Genomic DNA, 17,998 nt, shown 5'->3' with positions numbered 1-17,998 from the left:
TTAAAAAATGCAATTTTTTATACCCAGGGTTTTGCTGTGATGAATTTTAAATGTGTACGCCTTAAAGAAATGTTGTATTTGTGTGATTGTTTTCCTTTTGGTTTCCTCTATGGGTCAATTTTTGAGCAAGGAGTTATCCTCTGACTGGGTTCATATATTGACCAAAAGCATGTTTGCAGAACCATGGTTAATTGGTAGATTGGCAAGCCATAAACAAGCAAACCACAGTATGAGTTTGTGTGGGGTGTGAGCTCATCCCTTTTGGATTTGGAGCTGGGTTACCACTGATCCCCAGAATAATAAAGGCTGTTGAATTATGGACCATCAAACCTAATGGACTTACCCTGTCTCCAAGAAAGGACTTGGCCCTCTTGCGTTCCTCTGGAGTCTATTTCTAGTTACCCCCATCCATCCTCCACCCACCCAAACTTGAAGATGTGTCTATAGTTAGCTGTCCCGCCTCCCTCTAAGGGAGCCTATATAACCCCAGGGGAATTCACAGCCAAGTGTCTAGGCTGTTTGCCCTTCTAGTACCCTGGGACATCCCCATCGCATCCACAGCTGCTGTTCACCCATCTACCTGCCCACTAAGAGAACATGGTAAGTGAGGAAAAAATGGGTGTGCAGGCAAGAGCATAGTGGATGTCTAAGGAAATCAGGGGCTATCTCGGTCCAAACTAGTGGAAAATGTACAGCACCGAGAAAAAAAAATGGAATTGGGAAGCTTCTCAAATGCTCTTGAAGGATAAAATCAGCAAAAGGAAGGTGTAGAAGGGGTAAAAATTCTCTAGGCAATTTTTTTTTTAAATCCTCCAGTTCAGATTTTTCTTCTACATATGTGAGTAAATTTTGAGTATTTTCAGTTAGGGCTTTTTTAAATGTCTGGACAAAAGAAATATGTGTGTTAAGAGGAAACTTTGACACTGTTAGAGAGACAGGGAGGGCTATGAGAACCCAAAGGCATCTCTGCTGTTTTGAGATGGAGAAGGAAACTTGGAAGAGCTGAAGGAATGTAGACTATCAGATTACTATCTATGGGTGATGATTCGACATCTATCATTCTGTTTCATTTTCTTCGCTTTCTGAAATGGATCTGATCTTGCACATGTATCCCATCCCAAGCTGTCTTCCTGCTTAATAATTGGTGTTACTTGGCTTTGCGCCTTCAATCTTGCAGTGAATCCCTTCAAGTCCCTGAATAACTGTATAATACTCTTCTTGAATAATACAGCAGGATGTTTTATTACACGTGGAATTTTTTGGTTCTTTGCCTTTGCATATTTTTTCCAAAAAGGAACAAAGGGTGGCTGGACAGCTGCTGAGCAGACAGGAGCCTCTGAGTCAGACTCCTCAAGGCACCACAAGATCCAGACAAAGGAAGCTGCAACCTGTCTGGGTTTTTTTTTTTCCAAATGAGAAACAAGGAATACACCTTTTAAAAACATTTCCTTCACCCTTGAAGTTTTGTTGTATGCCTGGTGTACCTGTCCTCTGAAAAGCCACATCAGACAAAATGTAGGAGTAAGCAAATTCTGTAAGATATGTTTTTAGAGCAATCCTTCCAGAACATTCCTATAAGTCTGGCCATGATGAAAAGACAATCCGCAATCATTTGGACTGTTGACTCTCTCAGGACCTCATTTCTTGATTCTAAAAGATTAGTTTGTCAGCATATATTAGCTTTCTCCACCTGAGGCCTCCAGTCTACAATCCCATCATCTCTAGCCATGCCCCTGTGCCTTGTTATAAGGGTTTCCAAAATTTTACTGGGTTTTTATAGAGGTTCTGACCAATTGAGGACTGAGATGCATCTATTATCTCTAGCCAATACCCCAAAGTTCTTACTTTTGCTCTGGTTCAATTCATGAAAGAGACCCACTTAGATTGTCTGGATCTTCAGGTTCTCATTTCATTTTTACCTTGCTATCCCTGTCCCATCTTCAGCTCTTCCCAGAAGTAACACGCATATCAGTTTTCAGGAGTTGAGGATCAAGAAAGAGCCACTCTGAAGATAGGAAGGAGATTCTTGAAGTTATCTCCAGATAATCACAGTCATTCTAAATAATTTCCTGTGATGTAGATCATAATCCTATATATTCTGTATTTTCTATATGTAAAATAACTTTGTTCAGAAGGAGACATAGTTGACAAGGTTGAGAGAGAAAGAGGGTAAAATTTCATTTTATGTTTTCCTTTTCATGTATGGGTTAGATTTATGAAACCAGCTGGAGTTATTTATATGCCTGTATTGGATATAGTCCACCCCTTCCCCTCTTTTCTATTAGGTACACCAGTTGTGGATTAGTGCTATTTTCTGAAACAGTTGTCGTTTATCATCAAATTGGGCTTGTTCATACATTTTTTATTTGCCCAGGCTATCATTTTAAAGGAGATTAAAGGACCCCTGCTTATTATATCAATTAATTACTTATAATTACTTATTAACTTAAAACTTGCAAAGTGGTTTTGGGGAAGATGAAAATTATAATACCCACATACAAAATAGTTGCCTAAAAGAAAAGATCACCCTCGTGGAAATTAGGTGTTACAAACCTGAAATGAAGACTTTGAAAAGATGCATTAAACTTTTATCAACTCTATATTTGTATTGAAAGTAAGAGTAGATGCTTCTGTTTCTCAAACCAAAGTATACACTTTCTTTAAGATCATGAATATTAATGTTTCACTCCAATGTTCCAAGTTTTCAGACTTTTGCTATAGCAATAAAATTGTTGGGTTGTCCTTATGGATGAACCCCTCCCCTCCCTTGTATTACAGAAAACAACAAATACTAACAATATTTTGAAAATACACGTCTAACATTAAAGGACATTTAAGGGAAGTTTTAATTATTAAGTTAAACTAAATAATATTTTCTGATATTTAGTAAGGTTCCCTTCCCCTGGAGACAAAAATGTAGAAAACGATTAAGTATGGCTTACATAATCAAATTCAGGAACCTCCTTTGTTATATTGCTTAGAGTCTACTGTAACTGAAGCCGTTTGTATGTTTGCAAAATCAGACAAATAAGTAACTCTAGAAACTTTGCATGGTGGGAATCCTTTCTTAATAAGATGTGCTCGTGTCACTGATGAATTGACTGCTTACACATTGTCAAAAAAGAGAAAATGCATCAGGACAAAGCAGGACCAAAGGTGCTGGTTTGTGTCACATTTGCAGAGAGAAAGGTACTAAACTATAAATCAGTTCTACAATTTAGTGAAGGATAATTCATTTAATCATAAAGGGGAAGCCATGACTAGGTGACCTATGTATTTCCTTAATCAATGATTTCTGTGCTAGGACTTGGTGGACCCAGTAACACTGGTTCACTCCTTTTTTTTTTCCATTCATCTAGTTTCAACTTTGAATAGAGACTCACCTATAAAAGTGGGAGGCTTGGTTGCCCTAGATAAGGATGCAGTGAGCTGATCTTGAATGTCCATCCTTCTTCTCTTCTAGGCACCCAAGAAGGCAAAGAGAAGGGCAGCAGAAGGAAGCTCCAATGTCTTCTCCATGTTTGACCAAACGCAGATCCAGGAGTTTAAAGAGGTAAGAACAAGAACAAAGATGGACGTGGGAAGGGGTGTCATCCATTAGGAAATATAACAAATGTAGTGATGCCATTAAAGGAAGACTTTGGGGTAAATGATTGGATCCCAATGAGCATTGCCTAGGAGCACCACCCAGAAATGACATTCTAGGAAATTTTTAACTACATCACTGAATATATAGGAATGAACTTTTAAGAAAATAGCTTCTTGTACTATTCAATTCAGATTCTGTCTTCCCTTTGAAAAAAATTGCTGACTAATCACAGAAATTTTGGCTGTTATAATAGAACCTAATTAAATGTTTCAGGTGAGCCTGTTTTACATATGCAGGTACATCCAGTTTAGTGTACCCCAATGTATTGTATGAATCCCAGCTGCATTTTCTCAATTTAAGCAGAAGTGACTAAATATAAAAGGTCTAGATAAATTATAAAGGAGTTTTTGAACATAATTTACCTCAGGAATCCATTTTTGGGTATCTGTTCATTTATGGGTTTGGTGGTGATATGATCAGAGTCTGAACCTTTACAAAAATATAGATTCTTTGTTCCTGAAATTCTGCCCATCAAATAGAGGCCCACCATTCATTAATTTTCCTTTCCTTTGCATTTTATATAGTTCTATTAGTTGTTGATCACGTTGAATGTTTTTAAGTTTTAAAGATACTTTCCTAATTTTATTGTCCATTCCAATATGAATTACAGCTTCCATTGTTCACAGATAGAATGGTTGTTGATTGGGAATAATGGGCTTTATTTTTTGCCACACCTGAGGTGCCACCCTGAGGAAGGCTATTGTGAAGAACGTCCTGAAGAGGGAAAGTGGAAATCCATAGATATTTTAGGTGGACCAACCCTTTCCAAAAATGTTCTTCTGTCTCCCTATGATATGTAGGCTGAATGCTAGCTTATTTTTGTTTTCTTCAGTAAATCAAGATTAAGCAAGCCATGAATTCTTGTGAGATGTAAAGCAGGATAAAAATTGGGTTTGCAGACAGTGAGTAATGGCTTATTATGATGTGTAAACCTGGCCATATTTTGGAAGAACCAAAATAATGAGCAACTATGAGTGTGTGTCTCCACAAAATCCTATTTTGGAGCTTAGAACCTATTAACTGTGCGCGGAAGATCAGCTTTTTACCTCCTATTAAAGTTGCTTTTCCTTTCCCAAGGGTAATTCCAGCTTATTCTCCTTAGGAAACTTTTTAAAATTAATTTGTACTTTGAATAGAAATTCTTGCCTATAAAAGTGAGAGTGAAGACCAGCTTTCCATATGGAGATATTCTCTTCGACACTTAAATTCTTAATCTTCATTTCAGAGGAGTATTTTTTGCCCTTTGGCAGGCACTAGACCTTCACACATACCCCACCCCAAAGTTGATGGTGTTTCCTTTCCAAGACCCTTGCAATGCAGCAGGGTCTATTTTGGGTGAAGGAAGACTGAGCAAAGAGGTGACATCTGTGCTTGGATGAAGCAAATGGCAGAGCCTTACAAGGAGATGTATAGAAACCCATTCTGACTGGCTCGTTTTGGGGGGGGGAGGCGAGAAGCCGCCTCATTTCCATCAAAAACAAAGCTCTAAGGTCTTTCAGTCTTAAGATATTGATCAACTATAAAGGAGATTAAAGCTACATTAGAACTAGAGTTGGTAGCAAACTATCATAGAAGCTCCTTTGGATTTTCTTCTTTTTCCTGCAACCTATGTTTGTACTTCTTTATTTTTTGAGGGCCTCCTGCTTTTAAAAATATGAGAGGACAGATCAGTTCTTGCAATGTGCATATTTATTTAATTGCATGTGTCACCTGCCCTTCCTTCAGAAAACCCGAAGAACGAGACTTGCCTTCTTTCTCCCCTTCTTCTTGTTACTTCTCTCCACAAGCATGCTGTGAGACTGGTAACACTGAAGATCACCTATAGAACTTTTTGGCAGGATGGAACCCATCTCCCCTTAGTCTTCAGGTGCTTCTGGTGGGCTCCTGCATGGTGCAATAATTCTGATGTAATCATGGAATTTCAGGAGGACTAGGTGATGATTTCCTTCATTTTAATTCTTTTGCCCTTCCTACTATTCCTTCTGCCATTTTTACGTTTCCCATAATTTGCTAAGGGTGAAAAGATTACATTTCTATTTGGTGGAGGTAGAGTCCGCTGGGTAGATCCATGGTGTAAACACAGTCTCTTAGTCTTTGGTCCCAGAGCCCCCGGGTTTATACTGCTGAAACCTATAGGCATTTGTTGGCATTTTTTTAATGAAATAAAATTTGTCCATACAATAGATGAGGTATCTAATCCAAAACTGCAACTCCCATTATAGGAACGGTGTGAATTTAAGTAACATCATGAGAGGGCATGAAGTTTGAGAAGGTTGCTTGAATATGGACTAACAGAAGTAACAATCTTGATATTTAGATCTAGGGATACCAGATCTCGATGAACATTCACTGGATGGCAGGAAGAGACCAAAAAAAAGCCTAATTATTGACTATTATCTAGCAGGCATCAGGATTTTTGCAGCCCAGGTTAATCCTGGATTCAGGTACTCATTTCTCCTTGGCCAGTTTGCCTCCTCAGGGATCAATCAACTGCTTTTTGAGCTCTGCCTTTGTTGAATTCCATCCTGGATTGAATCTCTTTGGAGAGATCCTGCCATCTGGAACAGTGAAGAGGATGAACTGATGATTTGACTCAGGATGAAGTTGTGTGTCATACATAGTATTTTTCTAGCTAGAATATTTTTTAGACTTTTGTGGGAAACAGGGTAGGTTTGCCATCAAGATTTCTGGACAGCCTTGGTTGTCTTTGCTTTGCTTCAGAATATCTTTTTATGCTTTTGTACTTAAAATGTAATTTCCTCAGAGTAGAGGATCTTTCTCGCCCTTATTCAGCAAGTGCTGAGTAAAAGGCAACTGGTCTGCTTTTTCCTTGAGGAAGAAGAAGAAAATGTTTCTCTTCTCTTCCAAGAAGCTTCATCAGTTGTGATGGTGGGGGGCATCACATTGCCTGCCATCGCAACTGATGAGAAGTGAAATGTTTTCTTCTTTTTCCTCAAGGAAGAAACAGTCCAGTTGCCTTTTGAAAAAGCACCTTTGAGATAACGATGACCTGGACGATTGAAAATCTCCACAGACAAGTACTGAGTACATTGCTGACACTGGGGTGCTGATGTTACATTAGCTCTCTCGGCTTCCACCCAAAGTAGTCAGGACCTTTCCTCTGTGGGGGGTGGGTGGGGGGGGTAACATGAGTTAGAAAAGCTTCCTGAGGTACTTCTCCAGCCAACATCCAAATTACAAGATTAGATAGTTGAGATGATGCAACTTCCACTCCACCTATATTTATTCTCTGGAAGTTCATAGTTCCCCCTTCTTTCACAGCGTGGAGAATCCATATTGCTCCTTAGACCAGAGCTGAATTCACACAACATGTTGAGCCTGAAAATCTGAGAAACAAGCCCAGTTTCTTCACCATTTTTATTCACACAATACTCCTCAAGCAGTACTTTAGCTTGGTTTATTGGCCTTTGGGATACCAAAAAAATGGAATTTGAAATCCAGGCTGGTTGTAGATTACACATCTTGACTCTCCTGTATCCTAAATAGTAGCCATTCTAGGTTTGGACGACACAGCAAACATTGAGTTTGCCCTGCCAATGCAGTCCCTTTCAATTAGCTAAATTCTAGCATTTCATTTTTATTTGGAAAGAGATAGACACATAGCATTTAGCAAGAAAGAAAGAAAAAAAGGAAGGAGGCATAACCATGAGAGGAGGGGAGGAATGAATTCCACCAGTGCCTGCCTGCCTGCCTTTGGAGACCTCATCAACAGCCCCTTCAGAATGTACCACCTGTCCCCTTAGGGAGGGCTTGGGGTTTAATACGAGACAGTTTAAGGTTGTTCACATTCCTGGCAGAAGCGAAGAAAGATATCAAACAACAGGTGTTTCCAGGGCACAGCTGCAGAAAAATGAGGGAGAGGAGGATTGCACTAGCTGAAGTTGACTTATGTCTCCAAACCTATAATGAATTGCTAGATAAGTAGACAACTAGACAAACCACTGAAGTCTTTTTTATATCCAGTCCAGAATGTTTATTAAAATACTTTAATTTAAATTGTCCAGTAAACCTACTGAGGGCTAAAGAACTGTTATACGTGTCTTGAAATATACACAAACATAAGTGAGCTATTTTGTGTCTAGGGTTCAGCGGCAGCTAGTTAATTTTTCATTCCCATCTTACCTGCTCTCTGGAATGAGGTTCTTCCTGCAATCGAGATGAGGCCCACTTCTCTGTTATTTAGAAAAGCCATGAAGATCTGGTTCTTCACCCAGGCCTTGGGCAAAGGAAGGGAGATCCCTCACTTCTCCTGTGCGCTGCTTAGAGAGTCCAAAGCAATGGGTGATAACCTTGTCTGATTGGCCAGAGACTGAGTAGTAATTTGTTCAAACACACCTTCTCCTTCCTGCTTAGCTCCAGTTGGTTAACTCAGTTGGCCTAGATTATTCTGATTATCCTCCATTGCTTGGACTTTCTTTACTACAACACACAGGAGAAAATTATTTCAAAAACCTTAGTTTCTGCTGGGAAGCGGTTTCTGGCACCGCGCCCAGCCAAGTGTCGATCAGGTGAGCCGCGGGGCTCCGCGGCAGCGTTTTTTCTTGCAGAGAGGCCTGCGTGGCATTTGGAATCTCCAGCTTCTTCCTCAATCGCTCCAGAGCTGGAATTGTGAGTTTTGGCGGCAGATTGGTGTGGGGAGAGCCGTGGTGTTGACTCTGCACCTCTGTTTAACTGGGCAAGGATCCGTGGTGTAGGATTCCAGTTCCCTGGGGCAGGATGCATTACCATTTGCGATTAAAGCCTTGGTGTAGGCTCAGCGCCATTTTGGGTCCCCCCCCCCCCACGCAGCCTTTATTCTACTCGCTTCCAAGCCATGGTGTCGGCTTGGCAAGCTTAAAGCCTCTAACTGCCCTCCATACTGGGGTTTGTGTACACCAGGGAGATGATTGCAAAGAAATTGGCAATAATTAATTCGAATCTTGCAAAGAGGAACTTATTTGGCTGATTCACTGTTACCTCGTGGCTTTCAAAATGGCGTCTCGCAGTAAATCTCTTTTTTTCGGGGGGGGGGTAAATTTTTTTTATTTTTCCCAACATAAACATAAAAATTTTTTTTTTTTCTCAAGAACAAAGTCTTGGTCCGGTCACAAATGGGTATACTAGTTTAACAAATGAAAACAGATAATTTTAACATAAATTCCAACATCTTAATTTAAATCTTTCTATTATCTCATCATACATCTTGATCTCCTACTAAAGCAAAGCTCATTTTTATATTCAATTATAAATCAAAATTCAATACCGCTCTATCTAATTTTTTTTTCCATTGCTCCTTTTAACATCAACATTAAACACAAAAACAGTCTAATCCAGGGGTGAAATGCTCCCGGTTCGGACCAGCTCGGGCGAGTAGGTAGCGATGGCGGCAGGCAGTTTGGAGAACCAGTGGCAAAAATCCCTGCCCCCGCCCCCCATGCCCAGCTGAGCCCCACGATCATCAGAGCCTTTTTTTTCCTTTTAAATGGCTCTGACCAGCCAAGCTCTGACATCCCAGCTGAGTTGCCTGCTAATCAGCCTCCAGCTTGCTTACCTTAGCTACTGATCGCATGATGATCGCAATGCATGCATCAGCAAGCAACTGAATCTCCCTGCCTGCAATCAAGCTCATCGGTGAGCAGCTCTTTCTGCCTGCCTGCCTTCCTGCCTAGACTTGTAGACTTCAACTCCCAGCAAAGCTGGCTGAGGAATTCTGGGAGTTGAAGTCCACAAGTCTTAAAGTTGCCAAGGTTGGAGACCCCTGTTCTATTGGGTAAGTTTTTTTCCCCTTTGGGAGCTTTAAAAAAATAGTTAATTGGGGTTTTTTTTAGTTGTTCTTTTTTTAGACCTAGCCATTTAAAGTTTAGGAAGTTTTAAATTTAGCTGCTTTTATATAAAAATAAAATAAAATAAAATAATATTTGTGCAGCTTTCTGAGATTTAGTGTGTTTCTGTAGTGTTTCACTCTAACTACACAAACACACAAAATCTCACAAAGCTGTATGTGGAATTTTGTGTGTGTAAAGTGTGAAAGTTGGTTTTTTGGGCTTTTTGTGGCTGTGTGAGGTTCCTGCTTGTTGCAGGGGCCATTTTGGGGCTAGCACAGCTGCTTTTACATTGTGGGTGAGCCAGTTGTGTTGTGTTGTGTTTTGTAGATTAAAAAAGGGCAAAGAAGTGACATTGACTTGGCCATGCCCACCCAGTCACCTTACCACCAAGCCCTGCCCACTAATTAAGCCACGCCCACAGAACCGGTAGCAAAAAAATTTAGATTTCACCCATGGTCTAATCTATTAATCTATATATTTACCTTACAATTTTATCACCACGAATCCTAATTTCCAAATGTATGCAACTCAATTTTTATTTCAATTTACTAATCAAAATTTCTATTTTTCTCGTTTTCTAGACCCAATTCATCCTATCTTAATCTTAAACTTTTACACAGACATCTCAAAATTTTCCATTTCATTTTAATTATCGCCCAACATTTTCTTTTTCACCCCTTATTAATAATTATTCTTCAATGTATTTTCCTCATTCTCCTCCATCACTCCCCCTATTGTTTGCCTGATTTCCAGTATAACATATTTTGGCTGAGTTTTCAGCATAATCTCCTCCATAACTCCAACTATTATTCGTCTGATTTCCAGCATTTTCTCTTATTTTGACTGATTACCAGTATGCTTTATTTTGGCTGATTTCCAGCATTCTCCTCCATAGCTCCACCTATTATTTGGCTGATTTCCAACATTACATTATTTTGGCTGAGTTTTCAGCTTATTCTCCTCCTTAACTCCAACTACTATTCTGCTAATTTATTTTAAAATTTCTTCTTCAATATATTGTCTATTAATCCACTGTTTCCAACTAAACTCTTCCAGGGTGTATCCCCATCTATTTCTTAATATTAATCATTTCCAACATGTGTTAAATTCAATCTCAATTATGACTTCCATCTGTGTACCTTAGTATATCATCTATAATCATTAACAATTGATCATAATTATCATCCACCACTTTATCAGCTTAAAACTTCTGAGGTGGGTAAAATGAGGACCCAGATTGTTGGGGGCAATATGCTATTTAGTATACTGTCTTTGGTGTAAGCCGCCCAGAGTCCTTGGAGAGTGGGCGGCATAGAAATATGAATAATAAAATAAATAAATAAATAAATAAATAAATAAATAAATAAATAAATAAATTAAAACATGTTACATCAAATTATGCTTTTATGAAAATATCACTTTTAGTCACCTTAACTTCCCACTTCTATTTTAATTATCTTTTATTTTTAATTTTCTATCTTTATTTTACCATAAGCACTTCTTGTTTTTATTTAAAGCTCACTTAAACTTTGAACCATTTAAACAATTAAGCATTCAAACATTGCTATCTAGTTTATCTATTTTGCTTCTTCATTTCCTTAACTGTCCATAAGCATTTCAATTCAAAGTCAATACTTCCATGCTTAAAACTCTGCATATCCTTTTTAATTCTATTGTAGAATCTGTTTCCAGTAAAATCCATTAGCTTCTCCACTTGTTCCTGCGCCAAACCTTTTATTGCTGCGCCAGTTAGTTAAAAGTGTATTAGTCATTGTGTTTCTTCTTTCTTTATAAAGCCATTAGAAGACAGAATAGGAATCTCCAAATTTCAAAAAACCATAGTTCTTTTCAAAGTAATCCACAATATGTAACGAGTCAAATAGGTTCTTTTCAGAAAAAAAAACAAGTTTCCGCAATCAACACTTTCACTTAGTCACAGCTTCAATCGCCATTTTGAAACATTTATGTAGCAATCCGTTTAATCTCTTTGTCTGGCTTTTAAAGATGACAAATCCTTAATTATAGCTTTTCTCTTTTCCAAAAGTCAAATCCATTTCAGTTTTAATAAGATTCGAATATCCAACTCTATTTAGTTAATAAGCAATTCATTCCAATCAATCAGTGTTAAAGTAAAATTCTTAAAGGGTCTTCAATTCCTTTCCTTATTTTAAAAAATCTTCAAGTCCCTCAAATCTTCAGCCGCTAGGTAAGGCTGGGGGCCTTATTTGTAAATATCCTTATTCACACGTTGTTTCTCTCCTGGGTTGGTGTCACTCACCCGGCTCCAAAGCACATCGTCCTTTCTTCCTTCCTCCTGCACATTGCTTGTCCCGATTTGTCGCGGTCTCGAGGCAGCCACCATGGCTGCCGTCCCCCGCCGCTGACTTAGAGGGTTGCCTCCGGCCTCCGAGGAACTTGCCCATTCCTCTCGGCCGCCCAAGGGGTCCCTCTCTTTCCCCTGTCCCTTCAGGACAGGGTAGGTCCGCAGACCTGTCAGCGGCGGTTTGCCAGTCGGGGTTTTTCCCCGACTGCATCACCGCAATGCCAAACCAGAAGTCAGCAAATCTCCTTCTCATGCTTCTGCCTCTTCCTCCATTAGGCATCAAGCCTTGGATGCTCCTGCTTCAAAAAAGGGAAAATCTAGATCGAAAGTACCAGTTACTAGATCCCAGTCCTCTGTTCAAGCCTCTACTTCATTAGCATCTGAGAAAGTTGCTATGAGGCGACATCGTGCCTTAGATAGGCAGTTTGATATGGCCAAGAAAAGAGCAGAAGCTAGAATGCAACTTCTGCTTGCAGTGGGGAAACTACTGAGGCATTAAGCAAGGAAACTCTGACTTGGGAATCCCAACCAGGTCAGTTCGGTTGGTCTCCCTCTGCTTCTCCTAGCACACAGCCACTGCAGGCAGCAGATATGAAGGCTTCACGGGACACAACCATTACTGAGCCTGGTTCCTCTCAGCAGCACAGGGGCTCCCATGCCTCTGCCACTTTTACACCCACTGCGGCGGGGCTCTGCCTGGAGGAAGGCCAGGGCACTGCACTGTCACAAGACTTGTGCGACATGATTGCCCAAACTATTACCAGGGGCATTGATGCTGCTCTTCTGCGACAGGGTTTTTCAGCCCCTCTGCCAGCAACAGACCCGAATCCAAGACCCACTCCTCCAGTGGGCCAGGTGGATAGTGAGTACGTTCTAGAGACTCTCGTTCTCCTTCACCTTCGCAACAAAGTGACATGTCCTTTCAGGGCGACGAAGAGATGCTGGATTACAATTTTTCTGAGGATGAAAGGGTCATTCGTGATAAGCCTCCTGTTATGGGTCTTTCATCATGACCTATTTAAGACACTATTGTACAAGGCTAAGACTACAGCCAATATGGGGGCACTTATTGGGCAACCTGGGGGACCCTCGGACCCTCAAGATCCCATGGCTCTTCTTTTTACTGAGCCTGTGACTGAGCAAGAGGCGGTTCCATCCCCTAAGCTCTTTGTTGATGTCATACAACAGCAGTGGAATCAGCCAGGATCCATTTCTGCCCCTAGTGGCATGGATTGTAAAATGTACACGGTGGAACAAGAACTTGAGGATCTCCTCAAACTTCCAACCGTTGATGTTCCAATGGCCAGCCTGGCATCATCTAACATCCTTCCTTCCGATTCAGCTGAGGGCCTGAAACCGGAAGATCGAAGGGTGGAGCTTGCTGCTCGTAAGACCCGCCAAGCAGCCGCCTGGGCCATTCGTTCTGCCACAGTGGCGTCCTTCTTTTCTCGTACTTCTCTAACTTGGCTACATCAAATGTAATCCTGGGCGTCACCCGAGGACACCCATTTGCATCAGGACTTGAATAAATTAATCGCTGCCACTGAATATTCAGCAGATGCTACCCTCACCTCTGCTAAGTTTGCTTCTCGAGCCTTAGCATCCAGTGTCACCTCCAGACGCCTCTTAAAGCTAAGGCACTGGCAAGCAGACATGAAAACAAAATGGCGTCTAGCAGCAGCCCCTTTCAAGGGTGGCTTCCTCTTCGGGGACGCCTTGGATCCCATCTTGGTGGAGGGTAAAGATAAAAGGAAGGTCCTCCCTCACGTATCCCATCGAACGGACAGGCGATTGGGGTATCCTTACTGCAGGCAGTCCTTTCGTGCATCTGACACAGGCTTTCAAAGCCCGGCCTACCAAAGGGCCTTCCTATCAACTGCGGACAGGCCACTGGACAGGCCTTCCTTTCGGGATCGTTCCAGACAGCCACAGAATCGACGCCCCTTTTGGGGAGCTGGCTACTAACCGTACTGTTGGTCCAAATGACTGTCCCGACAAAGGCCCTATAGGCAGTCGCCTGGGCAGATTTGCAACCTGTTGGCGACACACGACCACTGACGCCTGGGCATTACAGACCATAACACTAGGTTTCACCCTAGAGTTCAGTTCCACACCACCTCGACGGTTCATCCAATGCTCCGTCTCTTGGGACACCACCAAGAGATCTCTGATGGAAGCTGAAATCCAGCATCTGCTGGCCATTCAGGCCATAGAACCTGTACCTCTTCAACATCAGGGGTCCGGCTTCTCTTCGATACTCTTCCTGGTGCAAAAGAAATCGGGCGGCTGCAGAGCCATTTTAGACCTAAAGGAGCTGAATGTTCACATCAAATACAAACACTTCAAAATACAATCCCTGCACACAATTCTGGGCTGCATAAGACAGGGAGATCTTTTAACATCTATAGATCTCCGAGAAGCTTATCTGCATGTGCCCATCAGACCGTCCCACAGGAGATTCCTCAGGTTCTCTTACGCGGGACTGCACTACCAATACAAAGCTCTGCCCTTCGGACTTTCGTCTGCCCTCAGATTATTCGCAAAACTTCTGGACGTGGTGGTTGCTCACTTGCAGATGAAGCCCATACATTTGCTATGTTATCTGGATGACATTTTAGTTCTGTCTTCGTCTCCTCAACAGGCAAGTCTAGATCTCCAGACCATGGTTCAAACCCTCCAAGACCACGGGTTTACAGTAAATTGGGAAAAGAGTCACATGACCCCCCCTCCACCATCCTGGTCCATCTGGTAGCACGGATCAACACTCAGGCCAGCCTCGTCTTCCTATCTCCGTACCACCATAAGGCAAGTCAGAACCCTCAGACGGGTTCCCTTGATGCTTCTTTCCCAATTTATTTATTTATTTATTTACTTATTAATAAAATTTATATGCTGCCCTATCTCTGAGGACTCAGGGCGGCTCACAACAATAAAACAGTTAAAATTATAAAATACATAATGTACGTATATAATTTATATTAAAACCCCCAAAATCTAAAAACCCTCTCAGTCCAGGCTGGGCGATGTGAACAACCATGTTTTTAATTCGTGGCGGAAGGTGTGAAGGTCAGGAGCCAACCGGAGCCCCAGGGAGAGTTGATTCCAAAGGGTGGGCACGCCCACAGAGAAAGCTCTACCCCTAGGGGTCGCCAGCCGACACTGTCTAGCTGACAGCACCCGGAGCAGGCCCTCCCTGTGAGAACGCACCGGGCGATGGGCAGCTGTTACTGGCAGCAGATGGTCCACCAAATATCCTGGGCCTAAGCCATGTAGGGCTTTATAGGTCATCACCAGCACCTTGAATCTCACCCAGAGGGCAACCGGCAACCAATGCAAGTCGCGCAGGAGGGGTGTAACATGGGAGTATCGAGACTCTCCCATCACAACCCACGCGGCCGCATTCTGTACCAGTTGAAGCCTCCAAGTGGTCCTCAAGGGCAGCCCCATGTAGAGAGCATTACAGTAGTCAACGCGGGAGGTAACTAGTGCATTAGTAACTGTGCGTAGGGCATCTCGGTCCAAATAGGGGCGCAACTGGCGGACCAGACGAATCTGGGCATATGCCCCCCTGGTCACAGTTGTTATATGATCTTCTAAACTCAACCGTGAATCCAGGAGGACACCCAAGTTGTGTGCCCTGTCTACGGGGGGCAAAATTTCACCCCCTATAGTCAGCGATGGAATCTCACCTTCGAAGCGAGATGCACAGCCACTCAGTCTTGGCAGGGTTGAGCCGAAGCCTGTTCCTCCCCATCCAGTTCCGTACCGCTTCCAGGCACCGGGACATCACGTCGAGGGCATCACTGAGCTGGTTCGGGGTGGATATAAAAAGCTGGGTATCATCAGCGTACTGATGATACCCCACCCCGAAACCACGGATGCTCTCCCCCAGCAGTTTCATATAAATGTTGAACAGAAGGGGTGAGAGAACTGACCTCTGAGGCACCCCACACTTGAGGGGCCTCATGGTCAATCTCTGCCCTCCTGCCAACACAGCTTGCGTCCGACCCGAGAGGTAAGAGGAGAACCACCATAAAACGGTGCCTCCCACTCCCAACCCCTCGAGGCGCCGCAGCAGGATACCATGGTCGATGGTATCGAAAGCCGCCGAAAGATCTAATAGGAACAGAACAGAGGAATGACCTCTGTCCCGAGCCCTCCAGAGCTCATCCACCAGTGTGACCAATGCCGTCTCCGTGCTGTATCCGGGCCTGAAACCCGATTGGTATGGATCGAGGTACTCCGCTTCATCCAGGGCCACCGGGAGCTGACGTGCCACCACAGTCTCAACAACCTTCGCAAGAAAGCGAAGGTTGGAGACCAGACGAAAGTTGCTCAAAACAGCTGGATCCAGGGCAGGCTTCTTGAGGAGGGGCCTCACCACCGCCTCCTTCAAGGCGGCAGGAAAGCTTCCCTCTAAAGAATCAGCTATCACTGCCTGGATCCAGCCATGTGTCACCACCCGAGCTGAATAAACCAGCCAGGAGGGGCACGGGTCCAGTACACATGTGGCCGCACTCAACTTCCCCATGATCCTGTCCACGTCCTCTGGGGTAACAGGATCGAACTCTTCCCAAAGCACAAGACCCGCCGCTTCCTCACCGTCTGACCCTGTCCAGTCAGAGTCCAAGCCGTCCCGAATCTGAGCGATGTTGTCCTGCAGATACTGGCCAAACTCCTCAGCTCGCCCTTGCATCGGGTCTTCCCCCACCCTCTGATTCAAGAGGGAGCGGGACACCCGAAACAGGGCGGCTGGGCGATTCTCTGCGGACGCGATGACATCGGAGAAATAGCAACGTTTCGCCGTCGCCAATTCCACCAAATGGGCCCGTGTAAATGATCTCAATTGTGACCGGTCAGATTCGGAATGACTGGCCCTCTAACTGCTCTCTAGGCCTCTTCTACGTCGCTTCATCCCCCGGAACTCCTCGGTAAACCACGGGGCCAACCGGGATCTGCGACGAGTTAGAGGCCACAAAGGCATGACCCGGTCCAGAGCCCCGTCAGCGGCCTCATCCCAGGCATCCACCAGGGTCGTGACCGGGGCGTGGGAGAGAGATAGAGGCATCATCCCAAGCTCCGTCTGGAACCTCTCCGGGTCCATCAGGCGCCTGGGGCGGAACCAGTTGGTCGGTTCCGCTTCCCAGCGAGGAGGGGCGGCGTACTGGAAGCCCAGCCGGAGAAGATGGTGGTCGGTCCATGACAGGGGTTCAATAGCAGTCAGTCCCCCACCGAACTCCACCCGCCACTGCTCCAAGACAAAAACAAGATCGGGCATGTGGCCCCACTCATGTGTCGGGCCCTGAACAATTTGAGTCAGGTCCATGGCCACCATGGAGGCCATGAACTCCCAAGCCACCCCCGATGCCCCACCCAGGGATGGCAGATTGAAGTCCCCCAGCACAATGAGTCTGGGAAACTCCACCACCAGCCCCGATAGGGCGTCGAGCAGCCCGGGCAGGGCTGTTGATACGCAGCTGGGAGACAGGTACGCAATCAACAAGCCCAACTGACCTTGCGGGTCCCACTTCATGAGGAGGGTCTCACACCCGTCTATCCTAGGAGCAGTGACCTCTTGCAGACTAAGGGTCTCCCTAATAACAACTGCCACCCCTCCTCCCCTACCCTGGGGAGGTGCAGCACCCGGAAACCTGGTGGGCAAAGTTCTATCAAAGGGACACCTCCCTCCAAGCCCAACCAGGTTTCCGTGATACAAGCCAGGTCTGTGTTTTCCTCCTCAATCAAATCCCGAATAAGGGGAGCTTTGTTAACCACAGACCTGGCATTAAAATAGACCAACCTGAGCCCAGCGCCTCCCTCTCTCAAACCCCCAGTAGGTTGGATGGAACCAAGAGGGTCGGAGCAGGTCACCGCTCGAAGATAGCGGGGGCGAGCTCCCAGATATCAATACGGCCCTTCGTTCATCCATCTGCCACCATTCCCCATCACTACCAGGATCAATGCTCCCACCCTCTCCCCCTCGCTCCAATCCCGCCGCCACCATCCATGGCCTGGACTGCCATTGGTCCGGAGGTGCCCCCCCCGACATCTGCTGGATGTCATCACCCTCCCCCCTCCCCAGCCCCCTAAAAAACTTCGCTAAAAAACTATACAAAACCTCTTTCTTCGGGCTCCTAAGTCTCCAATTGTTAGGCAAGATGATATCCTGCCTACTGATTGTTCCTTGGGCGAGATTGCATT

General features: G+C 44.0%; 1 protein-coding gene across 1 annotated transcript in view; it reads left to right on the top strand.

Annotated features, from left to right (window-relative positions):
* Window positions 1–493: 493 nt before the first annotated feature.
* Window positions 494–17,998, top strand: part of MYL11 (myosin light chain 11) — a 31,447-nt gene continuing 13,942 nt past the window's right edge. The window contains exons 1-2 of the mRNA XM_070944352.1: window positions 494–600; window positions 3,464–3,553. Of these exons, the coding sequence (XP_070800453.1) occupies window positions 598–600; window positions 3,464–3,553 (93 nt within the window). The 5' untranslated portion in view covers window positions 494–597. The remainder of the gene's footprint in view (window positions 601–3,463; window positions 3,554–17,998) is intronic.

The sequence above is a fragment of the Pituophis catenifer genome, unplaced genomic scaffold, assembly GCF_029215685.1.
Source record: "Pituophis catenifer annectens isolate HBS135680 unplaced genomic scaffold, rPitCat1.0.hap2 SCAF_5, whole genome shotgun sequence".
Taxonomy (NCBI): domain Eukaryota; kingdom Metazoa; phylum Chordata; class Lepidosauria; order Squamata; family Colubridae; genus Pituophis; species Pituophis catenifer.
The sequence above is the reverse complement of the archived record's forward strand: the minus strand, read 5'-3'. Positions and strand labels throughout refer to the sequence as shown.